Below are 25415 nucleotides of genomic sequence, written 5' to 3'. Positions count from 1 at the left end.
TGATCTAACATTTATAGAACACTCCACCCAACAACAGCAGAATGCACTTTCTTTCCTAGTGCTCTCGGAATATGTACCAAGATAGTTCATATTCTGAGCCATAAAACAAGTTTTAATGCATTTAAATTTATTCAAGTCATTCAAAGCATGTCTGGGAAATCCTCAAATATTTGAAAACTAAATACATGGCCTAAAGAGGAAATGAGAAAGTATATAGTTTGGGATACAAATGACAACATAATATAGCAATGTGCGGAATGCAAGTTCCTAAAGCAAGACTTAGGGTAAATCTTATAGCACTAAATGTCTCAAACCAATGACTTCAGTTTTTACCTAGAAAAAGAACCAAGTAGAAAGTAGTAGAATGGATAGAATAAAGATCAGAGGACAGCCCTGGCTGGTGTGGCTCAGTTGGTAGAGTGTCGTCCCGTGCATGGAAAGGTTGCCATTCAATTCCTGGTCAGGGCACATGCTCAGGTTGCAGGCTCAGTGCCCAGTGTGGGGTGTGCAGAAGGCAGCCGATTGATGTTTGTCTCTCACTCCCTCTCCCTTCTGCTTTCTCTAAAAATCAATTTAAAAAATCTTAATAAAAATAGATCAGAGGACAAATCAAATAGAAAACAACAACAACAAAACAAAGAAAATTAATGAAACCAAAAGTTGATTCTTTGAGAGGAGCAATTAAATGTATAAACCTCTAGCAAGACTGATCAGGAAAAAGAGAAGACACAAATTACCAATATCAGGAATGAGAAAGATGACATCACTACAGATTCTGGATGTATAAAAAGACTAATAAAGGACTATTAGAAATGACTTTATTTTTAAAATATATTTTTATTGATTTCAGAGAGGAAGGAAGGTGGATAGAGATAGAAACATCAATGATGAGAGACAATCATTGATTGCCTGCCTCCTGCACACTCTCTGTTGGGGATCAAGCCCAAAACCCAGGCATGTGCCCTGATCTCCAGTAGGGGGTGTGAAGGAGGCAGCCAATCAATGATTCTCTCATCATTGATGTTTCTAGCTCTCTCTCCCTCTCCCTACCTCTCTGAAATTGAAGATCTGGATTTTGAAGCAAGGCTACCTTAAGGCTGGAAATAGATTTAGGAATAATCTACCCTAAGGTGATTAGGTTAAGTCTTGGTGGCAGATGAATTCTCTTATAGAAGCTGTATATAGAGAACACTAGCTTTATGAGAATGGATGAAGTTTGTGTAACTAAAAATTAATTTTGACTTGAATTACATTGGTTAAAATTAAAGCAGATGATGTGATGTAATCAGAAATTCATAATTTAAAAAAATGTTTTTATTGATTTTAGAAAGAGAGGAAAGGAGAGGGAGAGAGAGAGAGACATCGATTGGCTGCCTCCTACATGCTCCATACTGGGGATTAAATCTGCAACCTGGGCATATGCCCTGACAAGAAATGGAACCAATGACCTCTTGGTGCATGGGTCGACGCTCAACCACTGAGCAACACTGGCTGGGCAGAAATTCATAATTTTGACCATTGAATTATAAAGGTATACATTATTCCATTTTTTTCTAATCTGTAATCTATACTAATAAAAGCCTAGGTGGCCCTTGCACCCTCGCGCGACACCCTCACATCATCACAAGATGGCCACCCCCATGTCATCATAAGATGGCCACCACGGGAGGGCAGTTGGGGGTGACCATGCTGGCAGGGGAGAGCAGTTGGGGGGGACCAAGCCTGCAGGGGAGGGCAGTGGGGGGCAATCAGGCCTCAGCAGGGGAGCAGTTAGGCATCAATCAGGCCAGCAGGGGAGCGGTTAGGGGGCAATCAATCTGGCAGGCAGAAGCGGTTAGGGGCATTCAGGCAGGCAGGTGAGTGGTTAGGAGCCAGCAGTCCTGGATTGTGAGAGTGCTGTCGGACATCCCCTGAGGGGTCCAAGATTGGAGAGGGTGCAGGCCGGGCTGAGGGACACACGCCCCCCCCCCATGCACAAATTTCGTGCACCAGGCCTCTAGTCTATATAATAAAAACCTAAATGCCGAAACTGGTTTGGCTCAGTGGATAGAGTGTCGGCCTGCAGACTGAAAGGTCCCAGGTTCGATTCCGGTCAAGGGCATGTACCTGGGTTGCGGGCACATCCCCAGGGGATGTGCAGGAGGCAGCTGATCGATGTTTCTGTCTCATCGATGTTTCTTACTCTCTATCTCTCTCCTTTCCTCTCTGTAAGAAATCAATAAAATATATTTCAAAAAATAAATAAATAAATAAAAAATAAAAACCTAAGTGACTGTTACGGCAGAACGACCAGAATGACTGGTCGCTATGATGAGCACTGACCATGAAGCAGCTACCCCCTGGTGGTCATGGCGCCACTCAGCCAGAAGCCAGGCTCACGGCTGGTGAGTGCAGCAGCAGTGGTGGGAGTCTCTCTCGCTTCTGCGGCAGCACTAAGGAACAGCGAGCCGAGTAGTTAGGAGCAGCGAGCAGGCAGGCGATAAGGAGCGAGGGCTCCTGGACTGTGAGAGGCCACAGGCCAGGCTGAGGGACCCCTCCTCCCCCCCCCCCCGCAGTGCACAAATTTTGTGCACCGGCCTCTAGTACATTAATATTAATATGAATAAATATCCAAAGTCATTTTGTCATTATCTGTATATAAGCCAGAATTCCTTTATCTTCTCATGTGAAAGGGCTCCAGCACTTTTACATATTCGTCATTCTTATTTATGACAGTTGAATGGAGTGCTGTGTAATTAATTAAAATGAAAATTGTAGGTATAATAACTATACCTTTAGAAACACATCTTTATAGAGGTATTTGGATTGGCACAAAATAAGAGAGTAGCCCAAGCCACATGGTTTGAGATTGTTTATTAGTTCTTGTAAGTTGTCATTATTTAAATTAGAAGCAATAATCTAATTTAATTATCACAGTGAAATAATATGAAAATGGTATAATGAACAGTATTCAATATTAATATCTCTTGTGTAACTGCTTAGATATAAAATTAGATATTTTAAAAATTGAATTGTAATAAAATATTTCAAAATGCAAGTTGGTAACACCAAAGTCATTTGTAGAATAGAATAGGTTGAGTAGAAATTTTGACTGTCTCCAAATATTAAGTTGAAACTATTCTTGCAATTACTGGAGTATGTCTAGACTTACTGTGCTTCACCTATCACTTGTGAAGTTATTTGGGTTTACTGTTCTTATTTGTTTTCTGTGGAATCAGAGTTGATTTTATTCCACATTAATATGAAGGACACCTACACTTTATTTTACCACAATACAAATTTACTCAAAACATTTTAGATTTTGTAGATTTATAAGAAAGAACAAGAGGAGAAGACAGACACCACTTTAACCTTCAATAGTCAACTTCAAGTATTGCCGAGTAGATAGTGTTTATTGCCTTCTGCCTTCTAATATCTACAGTAGCTGGCTTCTTGTGTATCAGTTAGATCATGACTTCAGAAATATTGCCTGATCTTGGGAATACTAAATAGTGGAAAATCAGAAAAGTAGCAGGAAACTCTTTAATAGGCTGTCACTATTTGTCTTACATATGTTACTTCGGTGTGCAGTGAGTTTTGGTCAACCTTTCTGGACCATCTAACCTGACATCCCAAACAGAATATGATGAAAGTCACCTCAATGCAAATTGTTCTGTTGATTAAAAGGTAAAATGATAGGTTTGTAAAAAGCTTGAGGTCTAGAAAGACAATGATTAATTTACCCATTATGTTTCCAATCTTACAATTTCATTTTTAATAGTTAAAAGCATTTTCCAGGAAACCTAAGAGTAGAAGTATAAGAGGATTTACTTTGTTATATTTTCTTCAAAATCTGTACTCTATTTATATTTGATTTCTATTGCTAGATAACAAGTTATCACAATGTTAGTAGCTTAAAATCACATAAATTTATTAACTTTTATTTCCCGTGGGTCAGACGTCCAGGAACGTGTTACGGGACCCTCTGGTTAGGGTTGTAGTAGGCAGAAATCAAGGTGTTTGCAAGAGCAAAAATCTCATCTGAGTCTTACAGTCTACTGGTTATTGGCAGGATTTAGTTCCTTGCAGCCATAGGTCTGAACTTCCCATTTTCTTGCTGGCTGTCAGCGTGGGTATGCTCTCAGCTCATCAATGCTATTAGGTCAGTGATTTTCTAAACATATGTTTTTATTGGTTTCAGGGAGTACAGGAGAGGGAGAGAGAGATAGAAATATCAATGATGAGAGAAAATTATTGATTGGCTGCCACCTACATGCCCCCTACTGGGGATTGAGCCCACAACCTGGGCATATGCCTTGACCAGGAATTGAACCTTGACCTCCTGGTTCATAGGTCAAGCCACATCAGCAAGGCTGGGTCGGTGATTTTGAATCTCTCCAATCAGCTGCAAAAGTCTTCTATAACATAACCTAATCAAGTGAGTGACTATTCCTTGATATTTATAGGTTCTACACACACACAGGGCTGTTATACCACCAAGCAGGAATCTTGGGGGCCATCCCAGAATTTTGCCTACCACAATAATTGGCCATCAGTTATTCACACACCCCATACACATAAACAAAATATTCCTACAGTTTTCAGCGTTCTCATCCCATTAAAGCATCAGCTCAAAGTCCAAAATCTTACCTAAGTCATCTAAATTAGGTTTGTTTCATCTATCTGTGAATCTATAAAACTAAAGAGGCTGTCCCAGCATCCCAACATGAAATGGTGGCATAGGCATGGGATAACTGTTTAAGACATCTGGTTCAAAAGGGGGAAGGGAAGATTTGAAAGTAAAAAGTGGAGTCATGCCCAGTTGGTGTGACTCGGGTTGAGCATCAACCCAGGAACCAAGAGGTCACTGGTTCGATTCCCGTCAGGTTGTGAGCGGGGCGAGGGGACGCGCAGGAGGCAGCCTTTCAATGATGTTTCTCTCATTGATGTTTCTATCTCTCTATCCCTCTCCCTTCTGCGCGCGCTCTCTCTCTCTCTCAAAAAAAAAAAAAAAAAAAAGAGAGAGAGAGAGTCACCGGTCCATTTTGAAATCCAGGTTGGCAGACTCCAGCTGGAGTTTTTAATTAGAAATAATCCTTCATAACTCTCGACTCTGCCATCTGAGTCTTGGTTCTGCCTCTTGAACCCTTTTTCCTTTTTCAAGGAAGGTGGCACATGTTTGGTGATGAATAGTTTTATCAGCCTTCTTCTTGCCAGAGAATTTGGGAGAGTTAAACAGCCTCTTTTATATTCTTTCTGTTTACTTTTAGCATAAGTTGGAAATGTTTATTCTGAAACAATTTCCTCAAGAACTCTGGGTTTTGCAGGGATTCACTGCCTTAGTCAAAAGTTACACCTACAGATTTTTTCAAGATAATACTTTTTCTGGTTTCTTTGTCTTTAACAGCTCTTTCCTCAATTTACCTCTCTCCCCTTGCATTTCACTATAAGAAGCAAGAGGAAACCAGGTTTCACCTTTAACACTTCACTTGGAAATCTCCTTAGCAATATATCCGGCTTTGTCACTTCCAACTTCTGTTTTCCATGCCACCATGCATTCAGCCACTATATAGCAAAGATTTCCCTTCACATTCTTTTTCTTTTTAAATATATTTTTATTGATTTCAGAGAAGAAGGGAGAGGGAGAGAGAGCTAGAAATATTAAAAAAAAAAAAAAAGGTCAATGATGAGAGAGAATCACTGATGGGCTGCTTCCTGCACACCACCTACTAGAGACTGAGCCCACAACCCGGACCTGGAACCCTTCAATCTGCAGGCCAACACTCTATCCACTGAGTCAATCTGGCTAGGGCTCTCCCTTCACTTTCTAATGACATGTCCCTCACTTCCTCTCAGCCCTCACCAGCTGTGTGTGTCTCTAATGTGCTTCTTAAAACTTTTTCCAGCTTTTGCTTTCTATCTTTCCAAAGCCATGCTCACATTTTAAGTTACTGTTACAGTAGCATTCCACTTTCAGTTACCAAAATCCAGTAGTTTGCTTGCTTCCATTTCTTTCATTTATGACATGTTTCTTTGTCTCCACATTTTGGCTAATTCCATATGTTTGTTTCTATGTATTGGGTAGAGCTGCTATGTCTCCTTGAGTTGATAGAGTGGCCTTGTGTAGTAGGTGTCCTATAGGGCCCAGTGGCTTAGCCTCCCCAATCACCTGAGATGGACACTCTAGGTGCACCCCTTTGTGGGCTGTGTGCACAGTCTTATTGTAGTTGAGATTTTATTGCTATTGGTGTCACTGGAAGGAATTGACCTCCAGGCCAATGGGCTGTGAGGACCAGCTGTGACTACAGTGGGAGAGCTGCTGTGCAGGAGATAACCTTATTGAGCAGGACTTGCTTCAGTGGGGCTTTGGTTCTCAAGGCATGTGCCCCTTGAGTGTGTCACTTATGGATGTGTAGAGTTGTAATCTGGTATGGTCTGACACTGACCACTGGTACACTGGCTCTTGGTTCTCCAGGGAGGTGCAAAGTCAGCTACTGCCTGGGGCCACCCAGCAGGAGCTACAGAGAGATCTGCAGATTCCTACTCTTTGTATCGGGTTTGGAAGTGCCCAGACGAGACCTGACTGTGAAGCAAGCAGGCTATATTGCTGGTGCCAGGTCTTGGGCCTTTTATTGATAGGTTTGGGTCTCCCTGACCCAGCTGCAGCTTGTTGAGAGATTTTAACCTGAGCAAGGACAGGCTATTCATATGTAAAAGCTGCTTCAGGCAGCTTGGGTTGGGCTGCAAATTGGATGAGGTGGGGTATCAGGGAATCACCAGGGTGGAGCAAACAGAAATGACTGCCAGCCAGCACTGTAACTGGGAAGGTCCCAGCATAGGAACAATGATCCCTGTGAGCACCTCCACCTGGGAGAAAGCCACCCCCGAGTTCCTGCCCCGATGCCGGACAATCCAGTTCCTCCTCATATTTGTCAGTATCCCCCAGAGCCTTGTCCGGCACAGGAGCTCAGAGGAAGGGGGACCTTGTAAGCTCAGTTTGTGGTGCCCGCCTTTTAAGAGGAGCAGCTGGGTCTCCAGCAGCCTCTGTGTCACTGAGCCCCAATCTGCATTGGTTTTTACAGCATGTAGTTCTTATTGCCTGTAAGGACTTCTTTTCCCAGCTCAGACCCTGGGCTGGGTGTCTGGTGTGGGGCTGGGACCCCTTGCTCCTCTGGGAGGCCTCCCCGGAGGCAGTCTCCCTCTTGATTAAAAAAGTGGCACACATGGTTGCCGGACCAGCCCCTTCTGCACTTCCGCACCTCCTACCAGTCTCTGTGTGCTTTCTTCTGTACTTCTCTAGTTGTGGGACTTCCATTCAGCCGCTTTCTGGCAGTTCTGGATGATGGTGGTTCTGTATTTTAATTGTAATTTTGATGTGGTTGTGGGAGGCAGCGAGTACAGGCATTTGCCTGTGCCACCATCTTGGTCTCTTCTATCTCACACTTCTTTTTGCTCAGGAGACTGGGTTCAGATTAGATGGTTCTGCTTTTCAGGATCTCACCAGACTGAACTCAAGGTATCATCTGTGACTGATATTATCTGAGCCAAGCTCATTGGTTGTTGGTAGAATTCAGCCTCTTGTGGTTGTAGGACCATTTTCTTTCTGATTGTTGGCTGGGATACACTGTCCGCTCCTAGGGGCCACCCTCAGGTCCTTGCCATGTGTCCTTCTACTTAGGCGACTGCCGGGAGCCGGTCCATCCTTGCTGTTTCAAGGGACCTGGCATATATAGCATACTGTTCTTAATATGTTTGCTCCCCTTAGCGCTGTGTGTTTTAACCAAGGTCACCTCTCCAAGAAAGGTTGTTTCCCCAGGTAGGAATTTTTCCCTGAAGTCAGGGAGGGGATGCCTCTCCTAGAAAGGTTGTTTCCCCAGGTAGGAATTTTTCCCTGAAGTCAGGGAGGGAATAAAACCCCTCAACTAAGTGCCAGGCGGGTAATTAATCACTTTAACTATGAACAATCATGCTTAAGCTACATAATCTTTACTCCCTGGAATGGAGATAAGAAACGCCCTAACCTTTGTAATAGAGATTGACAGGATTAAAATCAACTGGTATAAATACAGATGTAATAAGACAGCAAGACACAGAACTTAGGAGACAGAAAGAAGACAGCACCTACACAGAACCTACAGACAGAAGAACTTCGCTGGAGAGAACATGGCAAAAGATCCTGGACTGAACCTGACTACAGAAATTGGCAAGAGAACCTGACTAGAACCTGGTGACTGAACTTGGCTGGAGAACCTGGACAGAACCTGGCTGGAGAACCTAGCGAGGGAACATGGCTACAGAACCTGGCTGGAGAATCTGGAGAACCTGGCTGGAGAACCTAGCAAGAGAACATGGACACAGAACCTGGCTGGAGATCCTAGCCAGAACTTCGCTGGAGATCCAGACCAGAACTTGGCAGGAGACCCTGACAAGAGAACCCGGCTATGATGATCAACTGAACGCTGCCTCCGTGTCATTCCTTCTTCGCCGACTCCGTCCACATCTTTGGGGACCCCTGGACCCGCTGGGGTTGGACCCCGGCAGGCGACATGGAAGGAATCTTGAGAGCAATCTCAGAATTATGTCTGCCACCCTAATTTGTTTACTACAATACGAAGGACAAATATGAATTTTTTTTACTTAGTCTTTTGTGCTTTATACATATTTGTTTCCTTTAATGCATGTCCACTTTGAGATATTTTAAGAGTCTAGATTTCTTGAGGAAGACCAGCAAGTTTCCTAATATTAATCTTAAGAAAAATCAGTGGATGTAGAGGAGGGGTTGCTATAGAAAGACAATTCTCAAAACCGAAATTCTACCATCACATTGTTTTGTAGGTACCTCTCAGTCAGGGAGGAGAAATACAGCAAATGTGAAATTCGGAATTTTGCTTTATCTCTCAGTTTAATGATACAAAGAGGGACTGAAGAATTCCAGGGTTTTTCTCTTCTGGTTTTTTGAAACTGTCCTTTGAAAGCAGGGAGCAAGCATATATGATTTCTATTGAGATAAGTAGTTGACATGAGCCAGAGACCCAGAAAGGCAATTTAGACTTGTGATTGTTTTAGTTTCTTTTCTCTCACTGGGAAAGTACAATGGAAAAGTTGACAAATATGCATGGCTCCAACTTCAATAAAAATATTTAGAAACATTCTGTTTTCTACCTTGAGCAACATCCAATTAAAACACTGAGTTTTCTTTTTTTCTCCTTAAAATTCCAATTCTTTATTAGTCTTTCCTAACTATATTAGCAATAATGTTGTTGTTGTTTTTCTTTACTACCTGTTCTATACCTACCCTTAATGGAAAGAAATAGCAATGTATTTATTTTATTAGAGAAATTAGCTGTAGTCTTTTAGAGCTCTAATTATTGCTGCTTTTAGTGCTTTTATTATTGCTACTTTGTATATCTGTCTTTTTGTTGATCATTCTGAATCAAAGTTAACAGGTAGAAATAACTTCACATTATTTAAATTGTCCAGAAATTATTGTAGTTATCATTTTATCTTTAAATGCTTTTAGGAAATTAGAAATTGAAAGAAAAACAAGAGATTGCTATCTTGAGTAATGGATTTTTAAAAAATGATGTGTCATCAATGCACAAATTCTAACTTTATAAACATAAGTTACATGGCATCTTAGATATGCTTTGACTTGTTTGTCAAAGGAGAGAAGATCTTAGACCTTAGCCATGGATTTTGGTTTCTTTAGTTTTACAGAATTTTTTTTAATGGAGAAGTTAACTTTTAGAAAACAAATTAAAAAACAATTAAAACAAACAAAACCTATGTATTACTTGTGGGACTTGGTTCCTTCTGACAATTAAAAAAATCCAGGCATATTCATGGGACAAAGAAAAGGAGTGCTTTATCTGGCTATTGTCTGTTTTGGTTTTTATTTTCTCTTTTTAACAGTTTCATTGGGGCATAGTTGACATAAACTGTACATATTTAAAGTGTACAACGTAATACATTTTGCCATATGTGTGCACTGTGAAACCATTATCACAATTAAGATAATGAACATATTCATCATCCGTATTTTTTTATGCATCAATAATAGTGGTTTCTTTTGTTTGTTTTATTGCTTGGTATCCATTATGGGGATATACTAAAATCTATCCATTCACTTGTTGATAGACATTTTGTATGTTTCTAGTTTCTGGCTGTTACAAATAAAGCTGCTATGAACATTTGTGTATAAGTCTTTATGGCTATGTGCTTTACTTTCTTTTGGGCAATACCTTGAAGTCGAAACCCTAGCTCATATTATAGGCTTATATTTAACTTTTAAGAAACTCTTTAAACATTTTACCAGAGAGTATCATTTTACATTCCAACTAGCAATGTATGAGAGTTTTAGGTCCTCCACCTCCTTGCCAACACTTCGTATGGTCAGTCTTTTTCATTTTAGCTATTCTAATAGCAATATAGTTGTGTGTCTCATTATTTTAATTTTCATTTATTTTTTTAAATATATTTTTAATGATTTCAGAGAGGACGTGAGAGGGAGAGAGAGATAGAAACATCAATGATGAGAGAGAATCATCGATTGGCTACCTCCTGCACTCCCCTTACTGGGGATCGTGCCCGTAACCTGGGCATGTGCCCTTGACTGGAATTGAACCCAAGATCCTTCAGTTCACAGGCCTCAGGCTCTATACACTGAGCCAAACTGGCTAGGGCAAATATCTCATTTTATTAATTAACAGTATTTAATTTGGAATTACAAGGCTAACCTGTTATGCTAATTGACCTTATTCTCTTAAACATTATAAACAGCTAAAATACCAAATATGTAGAGATTCTTTAACTTTAAAAAATACTAAAATGTGTGTTTGCTTCTAGTAAACGTTTATAAACTTCATTGTGAATCATCCTAAGTAAAAGATGCTTACGATTTGGGGGTTTCTTTCTGCTCAGTAAGAAATCCTTAGCCAGGGTGTTGAGTGGATCTTTGCCCAAAGCTAGTGGCCACTAAGAGCTCTATTTTATAGTAGCTTTGTTCTTGAAACAGTGTACTTTTATGGCCCTATTTTCACAGAATCAATTTAAATTTTCCTAATTCATTAGTTTATTTCTGGACAGATTGTTATATCACTTGATTAGATTCAGTTAATCTGTTTACTATTTCATTCTGTTAAAATCACTTCTGTGCTAACTATAAGTGCCACAAATCCTTCAGGATTAAAATGGCATCTGTTAGAATCCCTTTGTGGCTTTGTCTAACTCTGGGCACAGTTTTAAGGTCATGACATTAATACCTCTGTTCATAAAAAACATAACAATGGTTCTGGTTATGTAATATAAATATTTTTTTTCTTATTTGAAAGTCTTTCCAAATACTGTCTAGTTATCATGCAGCCCACAACTTTCAAGGAAACAAAAATGAATGATATGGTTATGTTTATTGTAAAGCAGGACCATTTTGATAGTAAAATATGACAGTCATTTATCTGTACCCCAAGTTATTTATTACTGTATCTAAAGGAAGCAATTGAAATAATGGACTTAAAAATTGTCTTCAAGTTATATTTTTCTTCACTTTATGTTCATCCCTTTCCCATTTCTGCATTTCTTTCATTCCTTTGTCTTCTCTTTTATTTGGCACTAATGATCTAGAGAGCTATAATAAAGGTAAATAAAAATAGCGGAGAGATGATAATGGTAGGCAGTTGCCAAGGATAGTGATTTATAAGGTATAGTTTTGTTTGATTTTTAGAAAGCTGTGCTAGCATTACATTAAATCTTGAGATTAAGTGATCACAGGATGTGGCAGTTTTTTAAAAATTTTAAACATATTTTCTAGCATAGCTATAAATTAAAAATATCAAATCTAGAGCACACAATGGAGTAAAGTCAGCCTCTTCAATAAAAGGTGTTGGGAAAGTTGGACAGGTACATGCAAAAATATTAAACTACACCATCAACTTATACAATACACAAAAATAAACTAAAAAATGGATAAAAGACTTAAATGTAAGTTGTGAAACCATAAAAATCCTAGAAGCAAAATCTCAGACATCTCAGGTAGCAATGTTTGCCAATAAATTACTCAGGGCAAGAGCAACAGGAGAAAATAAACAAATGGGACTACATTAAAATAAAAAACTTCACAGCAAAAGTAACCATCAACAAAATGAGAGTGGAGCCTACTGTATGGGAGAACATTATTTGCTAATGATATATCTGATAAAGGGTTAATATCCAAAATATATAAGGAACTCACACAACTTAACAAAAGGAAGACAAACAATCCAATGGAAAAGTGGACAAAGTACCTAAATAGATACTTCTTCAAAGTGGGCATACAGATAGCCAAGAGATTTATGAAAAAATTTCTCTCTGAAATAAATTTAAACACATACACACACACACACACACACACACACACACACACACACACACGAAGGGAGAGAGAGATAGAAACATTAATGATGAGAGAGAATCATTGATTGGCTGCCTCCTTCATGCTCCATACTGGGAATTGAGTCCCCAACCTAGGCATGTACCCTGACTGGGAATTGAACCGTGACCTCCTGGTTCATAGGTCGATGCTCAACCACTGAGCCACACCAGCCAGGCTCCCTTCCTTTCTGAAATCAATAAAAATATATTTAAAAAAATAGATGCATGGATGAAAAAGCTGTGATAGAGTGACACCATGGAATACTATGCAGCAGTGAAAAAGATCTCTTACCCTTTGAGACAGCATGGAGGGGTCTGGAGAGTACTATGCTAAGTGAAATAAGCCAGTCAGAGAAAGACAAGTATCACATGATCTTGCTCATATGTGGAATCTAATGAACAAAATAAACTGATGAACAAAATAGATCCAGAGACATAGAAGCATGGAACAGACTGATGAAAGGCAGGGGTGGGGTGGGGTGGGGAGAGATTAACCAAAGAATTTGTATACATATTAGAGGCCTGGTGCATGGATTTGTGCATCGGTGGGGTCCCTCGGCCTGGCCTGCGCCCTCTCGCAATCCGGGACCCCTCAGGGGATGTTGGACTGACAGTTTTGGCCTGATTCCTGCAGGCCAGGCCAAGGGACCCCACCGGTGCACAAATCTGTGCACTGGGCCTCTACTATGCATATAAGATCTTTGGTTAATCTCTTCCTACCCTTCCCCCTTCATTAGAGGCCTGGTGCATGAAAATTCATGCACACGGGGGCTCCCTCAGCCCAGCCTGCCTCCTCTCACAATCTGGGATCCTTGGGGGATGCCCACCTGCTGGCTTAGGCCTGCTCCCCAAGAACAGATGTGCCCTCTCCCTCTACACCCCCCCACCCCCCCCACCCCCCACCCCCCACACACACTCTAGGGACCAAGCACTCCAATGTGTCCCATTGAGCTTCTTTCACTGGCTTGATGTGAAAAAGTGACACTTTTCCCACACCCCTCCTTCTTTGGAGAAGCATGAAAACCAGCACAACTCTCTTCAAAGAGATCCTTAGGCAATTTTCTCTCTACTCTCCATGCCTGTGTGTTGGCTTTAGAGCTATCTAACTGGTTCTCGGACATATCACTGTGGAAATTTACAACAGAATAGTCTTTTTTCACAAGTTATATTACTACTGATTGCTAATAGTATCTGGATACCTCTATTAAAAAATTCCAATTTAATATACTGTTTTATTTAGAAGACAACTCAGAATATCTCTTAGGAATCAGTTTCTGTTTTTTCCTTTAATAAATTGAATTTAAACATTTTTCCTTTTTTATCATATGATAAAGTACATGAAAAGCCTAGGGAGAAAAAAAAAGCAAAAAAAAAAAAAAAAAAGCCTAGGGAATTTTTGGTGGTTTAATCTGAATAAATAATCATACTTCTTATACAGGCTAAATAAAAATTATTTTGGCTTTTTAAAGTAGTATCATCTCCTCCTTCCCTTTTTTTAATCCTCAACTGAGGATATGTTTTTTTATTATTATTATTTATTTTATTTTATTTTTTTTAGAGAGAGAGAGGTAAAACATCGATGTAGGAGAGAAGCATTGATCAGTTGCCTCCCATATGTGCCCCAACCTGGGAATCGAACCCGAAACCTAGGAATGTGCACTAAACAGGAATCGAACCTGAAACTTTTTGGTGTACAGGACAACACTCCAACCAACCGAGCCACCTGGCCAGGACTTATATCTTCCCTTTGAACTACCACATTGTACATTTAAGTAGATACCCCTCAAGGCAGACCCTAAGCATAAAATGCTATAGTACACATTTGAAACGGAAAGTAACAGGACAAGGCTGGCCTCATTTTGTTGCTGGAGTTGCTTTTTTCATTCTGAGTTAAACTATCATAAATGTAAATTAAAAGAAGCTATTAGCTTTTTCTCTTAGTTAGCCTTTTATAGGTTAATTTTAAAATTTAATAAAAGATATATTACAGAAAATAAGTATTTAATGTTTTTCACTCCCTTTAGCTTCATAGCTTCTTTTCCCAACCCATCTGCTTCTGCCTACCATAATGTATACATTGCCATTGTGCTTGAATTGGTTTGGTCTGGGTAGAAATTTTAGTAATCACTGTAAAGTGCAAATTTCTATTCAAGAAGTATCAATTCAGGAAAATCTATATAGGAAGTTTTGACTAGCTGCATTTTTCCTTCCAAAAGGAAAATAGGATTATTGAGACCCAAGGAAACCTTAAATGGTATCAATAGATCACCTACTTAATTGAATGCCACTGAAAAAAATTGACCCTACAAAAATGTTATCACAAAGGCACCTTTCCAAATTTTTATAGAGTCTTAGATTATGAAGATGCGTATAGGAATAACCTCTTTCCTTGTCATAGTCCCCAGAGGATTATTATTATTATTATTCCTACGTCACAAATGGGAAACTGAGGTTTAAAGGTGAAATTATTTTCCCAAGGGCAAATGGTAAGTTGGCAGTGTAGGTGAGGAAGAAACTTTACTCTTTATAGTTTTATTAGTCTAATAATTAAATTTATATGAGACAGATTAACAAGAGAAAATAAACGAATTTAATTACATATGTATGTATGAGAACCTCACGTACATGGGAGAGTCAGATACCCCACAAACACAAGAGGTTCAGAGACAGAAAGTTAAAGGAGGTATAATATGGCATTCTGAACTAAGGGTGAGGTAAGGTAACTTGGGGCTGCAGAGGGGAAGAAAGTCATTTAAGGATGAAAAGTAGAGCAGATGTTCAGTAATTAGATGTTTGCCCTGTCCTCGAGATAGGGGGGAAAAACGTAATCTCTAGTAATAACTCCTTTAATGGGCAAGGCTGCAAATTTAAATTCTTTGAGGAGAGATTTAAGTTTCTCACAAGCCTGCAGGGTCTCAATTTGCCATCAACTCAAAATAATTCACATGCTAAAGTGGCACACTTTGGGGAGGCCTGTTCTGAACTTCCTCAGCAGCAAAGCTGAGTCTAGAAATAGTTGAGTCCATTCAGTGTACGATTTATAGTTCTAGTATACTAGAGACCTGGTGCTCGGATTCATGCGCCACTGGGGTCTCTCGGCCTGGCCTACGGGGATGGGGCTGAAACCCACCTGGTGCACGAATTCATCCAGGGTGTGTCCGGCCTGTCTTGCCCAGTCCCGATGGGGGCTGATGGGGCAATCAGGGCTGATAGGGGTCTGTTGGATGGGGAGGGACCATGGGAGGTTGGCTGGCCGGGAAGGGACCAGGGAGGGACCAGGGAGAGAGCTCCAGGGCGTGTCCGGCCCCTCTTGCCCAGTCCTGATAGGCCAGACCCTAGCAGCAAACTAACCTATTGGTCAAAGCGTCTGCCCCCTGGTGGTCAGTGTGCCTCGTGTGACTGGTCTAACAGTTGAATAAACGGACAGACACTTAGCATATTAGCTTTTATTATATAGGATTATAGTATATATGTTGGAGATACAGAAATCAATCAATGAATGGAAGACAGATACTCCTTCTTATTCACAACTTCTCCCAGTATATCTATAGGGTCTCCTGTCTACTCCTCCTACTCGTTTTACCTGGATGGGTAGGGTGAAACTTGGAACTGTAATCTGAAAGGTCTTCTGTCAGTCTGACTGGTTTGGTTTAATCATCTGCACTTTGGCCTCCTGGGACCCTGCCTCTCTCTGTCTTCTCCCACGAAATAGTCGTCACCATTATTCTCTAGTTCTGTCTCTGAGGTTGACTCTATTGTACTAGGGCAAGTAATTGTTTTGATTTTTTCCCCCTCCTTTAATACCTTTACCCTCTATGAGTTTAAGTGTAGGATTATATTTAGATTGAAAGCCATATTGAAAAATTAGGTAGACAGGGACCTCATAGATGAGAACTTTCACTCCTGCAAGTGCAGTAAACTTGATGTGTAGACCATCTGTTACCTTTGTTTCCTAGGTAATATGCACGTGTCACTAGCTGAGGCCCTGGAGGTTCGGGGTGGACCCCTTCAGGAGGAAGAAATATGGGCTGTATTAAATCAAAGTGCTGAAAGTCTTCAAGAATTATTCAGGAAAGGTAGGTCTTCTTTTTCTTTTCTTTTCTTAATTTTGAATATTGGGTAGCTGAAAATTGATAAAGGGGCAGAGTATAGAAGAATACTTTCCTTACCTCTCTTAGGGCTAAAAAAGCTCAGATTTTTTTTTACCTTTATTTGAACATCTTTGATGTGCCTGATATTGTGCTAGGGACTAAAATATAATGATGATCAAAATAAAAAAAATATTCTCTGTCTGTAGGGAGTTTATAGTCCAATGTGGAAAACAACTATTAATAAAATATTTATAATAAATAAATGTAAAAAATTCAACATGACAAGGCTACATAGGAGAGGATCCAGGGATTCTATGAGAACTCATAGTAGGAGAATTTGACATGGTCATGGGAAAGAAAAGAAAGGCCTCCCTGCATATATCAAGCTAAGACCTGAAAGGAAAGGAGAGGTTTACCAGGTTAAGGAGGAGGGGAAAACATTCCTGGCAGAGAGAATAATATGTTTATCCCTGTAACTCTAAATTGGAATAATGTATACTGAATAACTTCCTTGGTGCTTCCCTGTGGAGGTAGTCACCTGCTCCAAATGGTCATGTGGCATTTTGGAGCCTGAAAAATGAAGGAATCACCCATTGGTTGACCAAAAACATTTGATATCATGCTGAAAAGTTCCATGTGAAGCTTTTACACCATATCAACAACACCTGTTTAGAACAGAAGGTAAAAAATCAAACTTCATCTTTGATTGGAATGAGTTAATCAGGCACAATAAACAAACATAGATGAGGTTATAATTCTGCAAGTTTGGTCCCGGGATGAGTAGCATCTGCATCACCTTGCGAATGTATTAGAAATGCAAATACTTAGGCCTACTGTAGACCTAACTGAATAAGAAATTCCTGGGGGTACAGGCCAGCAGCTTGTGTTTTAACAAGTTTTTAAGGATATTCTGATGCATTTTATGTTTGAATTACTTACTAACGGCATGGGGACCTTTTTGGAAGTTGTAGGGGTGACCATTGATTGAGTACAGATTGGGGACAGATGGTAAAGTTTGTCATCATTCTTGATTTGCTGTTATTTTCCCATCCAGGGACTGGAACTTAAACAAAACAGTGTTAGGTCCCACCCAATTCTGCTGTAACTGGATGTTTGATTAGAATTAGGATAATCTAAAGAAAAGTAATTTCTTTTATTTAATGCCACTTACCTAAAATCCAGCTATTTTAATAGACCTTGTAGCTTTGTTTGCTTTATTTTAGTTTTTTCAGAAAATTTGAAAGGATAGGCACTCTAGACTATAGAGCAGGTAGCCATGCTCCAAAGGTGTTGTTGAAGAAAGGGTATGTTGGTGGCATTACTCAGTTAATTAACAATAGTCAGTTAATATTTAAGAAACATTGAGTTGTGAGGTATTTCATGGAAGATCCTGATAAGAAGTCACTGTTGCCCTTAAGGGATTTATTCAGATCAGATGCATATGAAACAGAGTGCCAAATGAGTGATAGAGACAATAAGAATTACAGATGTTCCTTCAGAGGAGGGAGAGATAATACCTTTTTATTGTACTAATGGCAGGCTCACTGCCCTAGCCATGACTCAAGGAATAGAAGCATCTTGCATACTCTTGAGTACTCTTTCTTTCAAATTTCGTAATTTTAATAGAGATTGAGTGTCTGATTGTAAAGTACTTGTCATTATTGCATAACATATTGGCACGTTACAATAAAGAGACTTACTGGATGTGTTATAAAATTAATTGTAAGGCAGCTATGTCCTAAACACTGTCCATGGGAGTTGGTTACCATAGGCCTTCAGTCCAGTTCACAGAATAGCATCAGTAATATAGACAAATTGAATTTGGATTCCTTGGCCGTCTGGAGATTACCAACTATTAGGACTGCCAGTTGGAAATTTCTATTTTGGAGGAAAATTTTGCTTATGTGATTGAGTTTATCTGAAATCTAGGATTTTTTATTTCTTGTATTTGATAGCACACTGTCATTTTTTGCCACAAGTATTTTTTTTTGCTTACTGACCTGAAATAAAATACAGGTTTCTCCTTCTATATGAAAGCAGAGCATTCCTATGAAAATTCAGCTTTTGTTAAGCTGAAATATGTAAATCAAAGAAGCTAGTGCCATTAATTTGTATGGAAAATTTTTTAGTGTTTCCAGATCTCCCAAATAACCTACCAAATCATGCCAAATATGTTTAATTACATCTAGTTTTATGTTAACACCTTTACAAGTTCTCTTAGGCTTTTCTGATTAACTTAGAACACACTTTTATAACGGATATACAAGGTAAATGGAGATAAAGCACAGATGCTCACAGATACAGTTCAAAGCTGTGAGAGCTTGATGCTGAGTGTGGTTCCCAGGTGTTATAGAACAGAGAGTTCATCCACACGGCACTGACAGCCAAACACCAAAAATGGAGAATTGCAGTGGAGGCGCCATCCAGGAGACCAGCAAACTGGTGCTCCAAAGCCCGAACTCCCCACGACGGGTAGCTTACAGAGTATATAGGGCAAAATCGCAAGACAATGTGGATTAGGGCTTCGGGGTCATGCTGGGAACTGATTGGTTGGAGGTGAGGAAGAGTAATCATTTATTTCTATCTTGAGGACAGTTTTGAGATCTGTTCCCTTGTTCCTCTATCCAGTCTCATGGGAGAGTAGCCAGGGCCAGGGGGCCCTTCCACCTTAGGACTCAGGCACTGATACATAACAGCTCAACATGTTATCTTTAGCTGACCAGAGGTCTAGACATTGTGACCAATATTAGTCAGATCCTGGCTGCTATCTTCTGCTGCCCCCAAGAGTTGCTGATTATCCAGGGAAAAGGCTATGTCTCTGAGGGATAGAGAGAGACAGAGATGATTTCTGAAGCTAGGATTTAAAGCTAAATTTAATCAACATCGTAAGGACCCTCAGGTTCACTGGGAAGAGCTTGGCAGTACCACTCTCGCTGCCCAGGTGCCCTGCCTCTGTAATGGCTCTCTGCAAGACAAATGCCGAGTGCTGTATTTTCACCTTTTTTGGTAAAAGCTAAAATCCTCTTTGGATTTCTTTCAGTTAGCAAAGACAAGTATTAATATAGATCTTTAATAAAAGCCAAGTGGAGTAAAACAGACTTTCAAAAAGCGGGGATACCTGTATTAGTTTGCTTATTTTGTGTTTCTGTAGTAAACACCCTTATGAATAATGACTAGTATTGTTAGTGAAATAAAAGCAGGTAAAATACAATGGTCTCTAAGAATTTTGTTTTTCTAAAATTTGTTTTCTTCTCTTTTCTGTATCTAGTTTTGGTTCTTAGGAATGGCTTTTTCTTCCTTTTTGTTTTTGTGGTATTTTCTGTTTGTTTTTTTGTTAATTCTCATCCGAAGATATTTTTCCATTGATTTTTAGAGAGTGGAAGAGAGAGGGAAAGACATAGAGAAACATTTATGTGAGAAACAACGATTGGTTGCCTCTTGCACAAGCCCTGACCAGGGCCCGGACTGGGGAGGAGCCTGCAACCAAGGTACATGACCTTGACAGGAATCCAACTTGGGACCCTTTGGTCCGCTGGCTGATGCTCTATCCACTGAGCCAAACCAGCTAGGGCCCTTCCTACCTTTTTTAACCTGTATGTTCCTGTGTGTTTTTCAGTATTTAAGTGAAAGTTGACATTCCTATTAATAAAAGGCTGGCACTAAGCATTTCTACTGTAGGGTTATTGAACACTGGTCAAGGTAATTATTTCTTCATCTTTTTGAGTCTCCTTGCAATTTTAGCCTTTAAAAAACACACACATACAAACTTGTGGTTAATATTTAAAAAATAACCATTGCTAAGCATGACTTTGTTGGAAGACACCATATTCATATGAGTTTCTCTTCAGAGGAGGAAAGGTAAAACTTTTTTCAAATGTATAATTCTAAACATTTATTTGATAGTTTTGATAATAATTGGTTTTCCTGTGTTAGATGTAAGTTTCTTCGTTTTATTGTCTTGTATTTATTAAAATTTGCAGTCTGTGTGATTACTTTTTAGAATTGTTTGAGATTTGGTTGTGGTCTTGCACATGGTCTAATTTTGTAAATAATGTGGGAATTTGGAAAGTACTTTCTGTGCCTAGGGTATAATTTAAGCTTATTCATGCATATGCTTTGAAAATTTGTCTAGGTTTTTATTGCTTTGTATACTTGATCTATCAAATCTTTCGGGATAGTTAAAATCTTCCACTATATGATGTTTTTGTCTGTCTTGCTGTCATCATGTGTTTTCATGCAATTTTATGTAATATGTATAATGGCTAATTTAAATAGATTGGATATTTTATTGATTTAAATTAAGCCTTTCTTTTCTTTTTACTCTTCACCTTAAATTCTACCTAGTCTACTCTTAACATTGCCACCTGTGCTTCCTATTCTTTGTCATTTACCTAGAAAATCTTTCCTTCTTCATTTTCATCTTATCTGTGTTGAAACTTAGGTATTTCTTATAAATAGTAGGTAGCTGGATTTCACTATTTTTGGCCAGCTAAGGCCAAAAATTAAATTGAAAATTAAATGTGGACATTGAAATAAAAATTCTGGAGAAATTTTATTAAGGGTCCTCCCTTCCTAATTATATGCTTCTTATTCCATTTTGTTAACAGATTGGAAAGCATAGCTTATTAACTGATTGAAAAACATAGACATTTAAGATTTTAGCTTTTACATCATGGATAAACTCATGCAGTAGCTTAGTGTCCTAGATAATAAAAAGCAATGTCATCCTCATACACATTCTAGGATATTATTGCTGCCTTGGAAAACTTAGCTTACAATTATATTAGTTGCCCAAAACAGTGATTTTTTTTTTTTTAAAAAGTGATGAAATGATTGCTCTTTGCAAAAAATTGATCATTTGAATCTGTGGAATTTTAAGGTATAAAGTAGTTGATTGGTTGTTGTGAAAATTGCCTCTTCGCAACTAATGAGAGGGAAAGACCCAGTCTCCCTGGCTTAGGCAAGGACAGAAATCCCATATAAATTCCTTTTATTATGTCTGTAATCATTTCTGGCTCCCTGTTTAACAAATAAAATAATAAATTCATGAAATTTGTAAATTAAACAGTTTAACAGATAACAAAGCATTTTGATAAAGAGAAGTACTAAAAACAAACAAGTAAAGTTAATGTAACTCTGAATAAACAAATTCAGAGTTACCAGCAAGTGTCCTGGGAAAATTGAGGAGATCATGTCACATTTCTTATTGTTTTTGGAAAACAAATTTGAATATGATTACAGAGAGCAGGGTATATAGAATCCTTTGGCTGTATTTCATTATAAATGCTTTTTATACTCATGAGTGAAAACTACAAGTTACTACAGATAACTAGGACAGATATTAAATAAATAACTCTGCTCTTCACTCATTAAGAGGTGTTTAAAAATTAGAATTTTTAGGTACCTATTTAAATAAACAGTCTTACTAGAGAATGACCTGTTATTTTTATCAGCTGAATTACATGAAATATTAAGTGCTTCCTGTTTTTATTTTTTAAAATTGCTTTCATTGAATAATACTTTCAGGGTAATATCTTTGCTATCAAAAGGGAAATAAACATGTAAGAACTATATAAACTCAGAGCCACACATACACATATATTTTTATTTATGAAATTAAACTATTTGAACTAGAAAGACCTTCATCCATTTCACCTGACTAATAATTTTTAGAAATAAAGAAACAAGACCTAGTTTACATAACTTATAAGAATTAATATTTGCACAATAAAAATGATACAACTATTTTAAAGTAAGCTTTAAAGAGCAGTACCTATTTAGACCTGTAAAATCACTTTATTTACACATTAAAATAAAGTATTAAAATTGATAGCTCTTCTATGAGCATTGCAACAATATATTTAGAAAAATGTCTGTGACAAAAGTGACATCACTTTATATTATACAGATATTAAAAGAATAATAAGAAAAACCATTAATAAAATTGTTGGAAATTTTAATAATTTACATAAAATGGACACCTGAAAAGACACAAACTACCAAATAAAAAGCTCACTCACAAAAAAACAGACAACCTGAATTGCCTTTATCTATTAAGATGATTGCATATATAGTTTAAAATGTCCCATGAAGAAAATTCTAGGCCCATATTGCTTCACTAGGGAAATTTAAAAATTTAAAGAAGAAAAAGTAATTCTATATCAAATACTTGAAGGAGATAGAAAATTAGAAAATACTTCTCTATTAATTCTATGAAGTTAGCATTACTATAATATCAAAACCAGACAAATACATTAGGGAAAGTAAAACTATAGACCAATATACCTTATGAACACTAATGCAAAAAGTCTTAACAAAATTTTAACAAATTGAATCCAACAATATATAAAAGTGATAATACATCATGATCAAGTAGATCCTAGGTATACAAGATTGGTTTAACATTCACAAATCAATCAGTATAATTCACTATATTTTAAAACTAAATAGAAGCAAAACCATATGATCATCTCAGTAGATGTAGAAAACACAATAAATAAGATGCAACATCAGTTCCTCATTTAAAAAAACACACACACCTGTCAATAAAAAGGAACTACCTCATCTGGCCATCGTAGCTCAGTGGTTGAGCATTGACCTATGAACTAGGCCGATCACGGTTTGTTTCCCGGTCAGGGCACATGCCTGGGTTGTGGGCTCGATCCCCAGTAGGGGGCATACAGGAGGCAGCAGATCAATGATTCTCTCTCATCATGGATGTTTCTATCTCTCTCTCCCTCTCCCTTCCTCTCTGAAATCAATAAAAATATATTTTAAAAAATAATAATAAAAGAAATCTACTTCCAGGAGCAACATGTGGAAATGAGGACCTCTCCCCACCAGTATTTTTTTTTTTAGAGAGAAAAAAGAAGGGAGAGGGATAGAGAGATAGAAACATCGATGAGAGAGAAGCATCAACATCAATCAGCTGCCTCCTGCACGTCCCCAACTGGGAATCTAGCCCTCAACCCGGGCATGTGCACTGACCCGCAGTCCAACTGGTGACCTCTTGGTTCATGGGTCAATGCTTAACCACGGGGCCACACTGGCCAGGCAAGTTTTGGATCTTGAGTTGTGTCTAGTCAGTGATTGGTTTCTGAAAAACCGTCTCCTGCTGTCCAAGCTGTAGCACAGGCTCTGGTCTTCTCCTTGGTCACATGAGGGCTATAGCCCCCATTGAGGAAACTTGCCTTCTGATAAAGAAAAATCTTGAGGTTTTTTCACAGATAGCACATAGGAATCAGGACCCAGGAGCACACATGAGCAACTCCAATAAAAAAATTGAGATAGAAAGTTCTAGCTCTAATTCTGAATGATGGACTGTGGGAACAAAGTGCACAGGATGTTGCAAATATAATTGCTGTTAGATCATAATTTTCTGCTAGAGGGTCTGAGATAGTCTAGCTGGCTCTCTGTGAACAAGGAAATAGACTTGGTAGGAAGTGAAGGATTGAAAGTAACCTTTTGTAGCCCTGGTAGGGTAAGATCAGTTGGTTAGAGCATCGTCCTGTTCACCAAAAAAGGTTTCAGTTTTGATTCCTGGTCAGGGCACATACCTAGGTTTTGGGTTTGATCCCTGGTCAGGGTGCCTATGGGAGGCAGCTGATTGATGTTTCTCACATCGATGTTTCTCTCTCTCTTCTTCTCTCTCTAAAAACCAACAAAAACATATCCTCTGGTGAGGATTAAAGAAAGAAAAGTAACTTTTTTTGTACACTAGTCATGTAGGAAGCAATTATGAAAAGTAAGTGGAAAAACCCCAGGGGATGATTCCCTTGATTGAATCTTCATGATGTTCTGTAATTAGGGACCCTGAAGAGGTTTCTGCACATTAAAAAACAATCAATCAAACAAACAAACAAAAAAAACTGGCCTGACTGGTGTGGCTCAGTTGGCTGAGTGTTGTCCCATGCACCATCCAATGTGTCCAGTGCATCCTGGTTGAGAGGTCACCAGTTTGATTCCTGGTTAACAGGCTCAATCCTCAGTGGAGGGAGTTCAGGAGGCAGCTGGTCAATAGTTCTCTCTCATCAATATTTCTCTCTCTCCATCTACTTTCTTCTCTCTCTAAAATCAATAAAATCATTTTTTTTAAAAAGTCACTGGAAGACTAAAGGCTATCCAGATGAGGGATGGCAAATACATGGCATAAATCCCACCCTCTTCCTTCGCATGCCATGACAAACATCACCAATTAATCATGGTACTTTTTTTCGGCTAAGATTGCAATTTTTCTTTATATCTATAGGTCAATTTCAGAGAGAAGAAGGGAGAGAGAAATAGAAACATCAATGATGAGAGAGAAACATCAATTGGCTGCCTCTTGTATGCCCCCTACTGGGGATCCAACCTGCAACCCAGGCAGGTGTCATTGACCAGGAATACCAGTAGAACCATGACCTTCTGGTTCATGGGTCGAAGTTCAGCCACTGAGCCAAACCAGCTGGGCTAACACTGCAATTTTTCTATGTTGAAATCTACAAAATTGTGAAGACTGCTTCTCCCTGTCCGAGATCTCACTTGGTCCTTTCAGTTGAAATATTTCCAGACAGGGGCCAGGCCCAGAGTGGGTCTGCCTCAGGCCGGCCTGTGGCATGTGGGTTCTTGACTTCGTGCAGGAAAGGTTTCACAAGATGAGTCCAGGTGATTTTGAGAGTACGTTTATTTAAGCTGGGGACAGTGAAACAAGGAAGGGCTCAGAATAGGAGAAACAACAGGGGAGAGCATCGATGGGACTGCTTTGGCTCTAGAAATGTTATAGGGAAGAAATGAGCCTAGGCCGGGCTGCTTTGGGTCACTGAGAGGTCAGAAAAAAGAGGTTCTTAGGAACAGGTTCAGGGGGTTATCCTGGGACCTGCTGCTGCTTCCCATTGCTCCCCTGTAAGTTAGCATTTTAAATTGGTAATTAGGAATAAATCTGACAAACGATGTGAAGACCTA

The 25415-nt window shown here is 39.0% G+C and overlaps 1 protein-coding gene across 1 annotated transcript in view; it reads left to right on the top strand.

The window, feature by feature from the left end:
• Window positions 1-25415, top strand: part of PTPN13 (protein tyrosine phosphatase non-receptor type 13) — a 205838-nt gene that overhangs the window by 26294 nt on the left and 154129 nt on the right. Inside the window, exon 2 of the mRNA XM_081109984.1 lies at window positions 16341-16460. Coding sequence (XP_080966110.1) covers window positions 16346-16460 — 115 coding nt within the window. The 5' untranslated portion in view covers window positions 16341-16345. The remainder of the gene's footprint in view (window positions 1-16340; window positions 16461-25415) is intronic.

This window comes from Myotis nattereri (genome assembly GCF_964212035.1).
Source record: "Myotis nattereri genome assembly, chromosome: 1".
Taxonomy (NCBI): Eukaryota; Metazoa; Chordata; class Mammalia; order Chiroptera; family Vespertilionidae; genus Myotis; species Myotis nattereri.
This window is presented reverse-complemented; position numbering and strand designations above follow the sequence as displayed.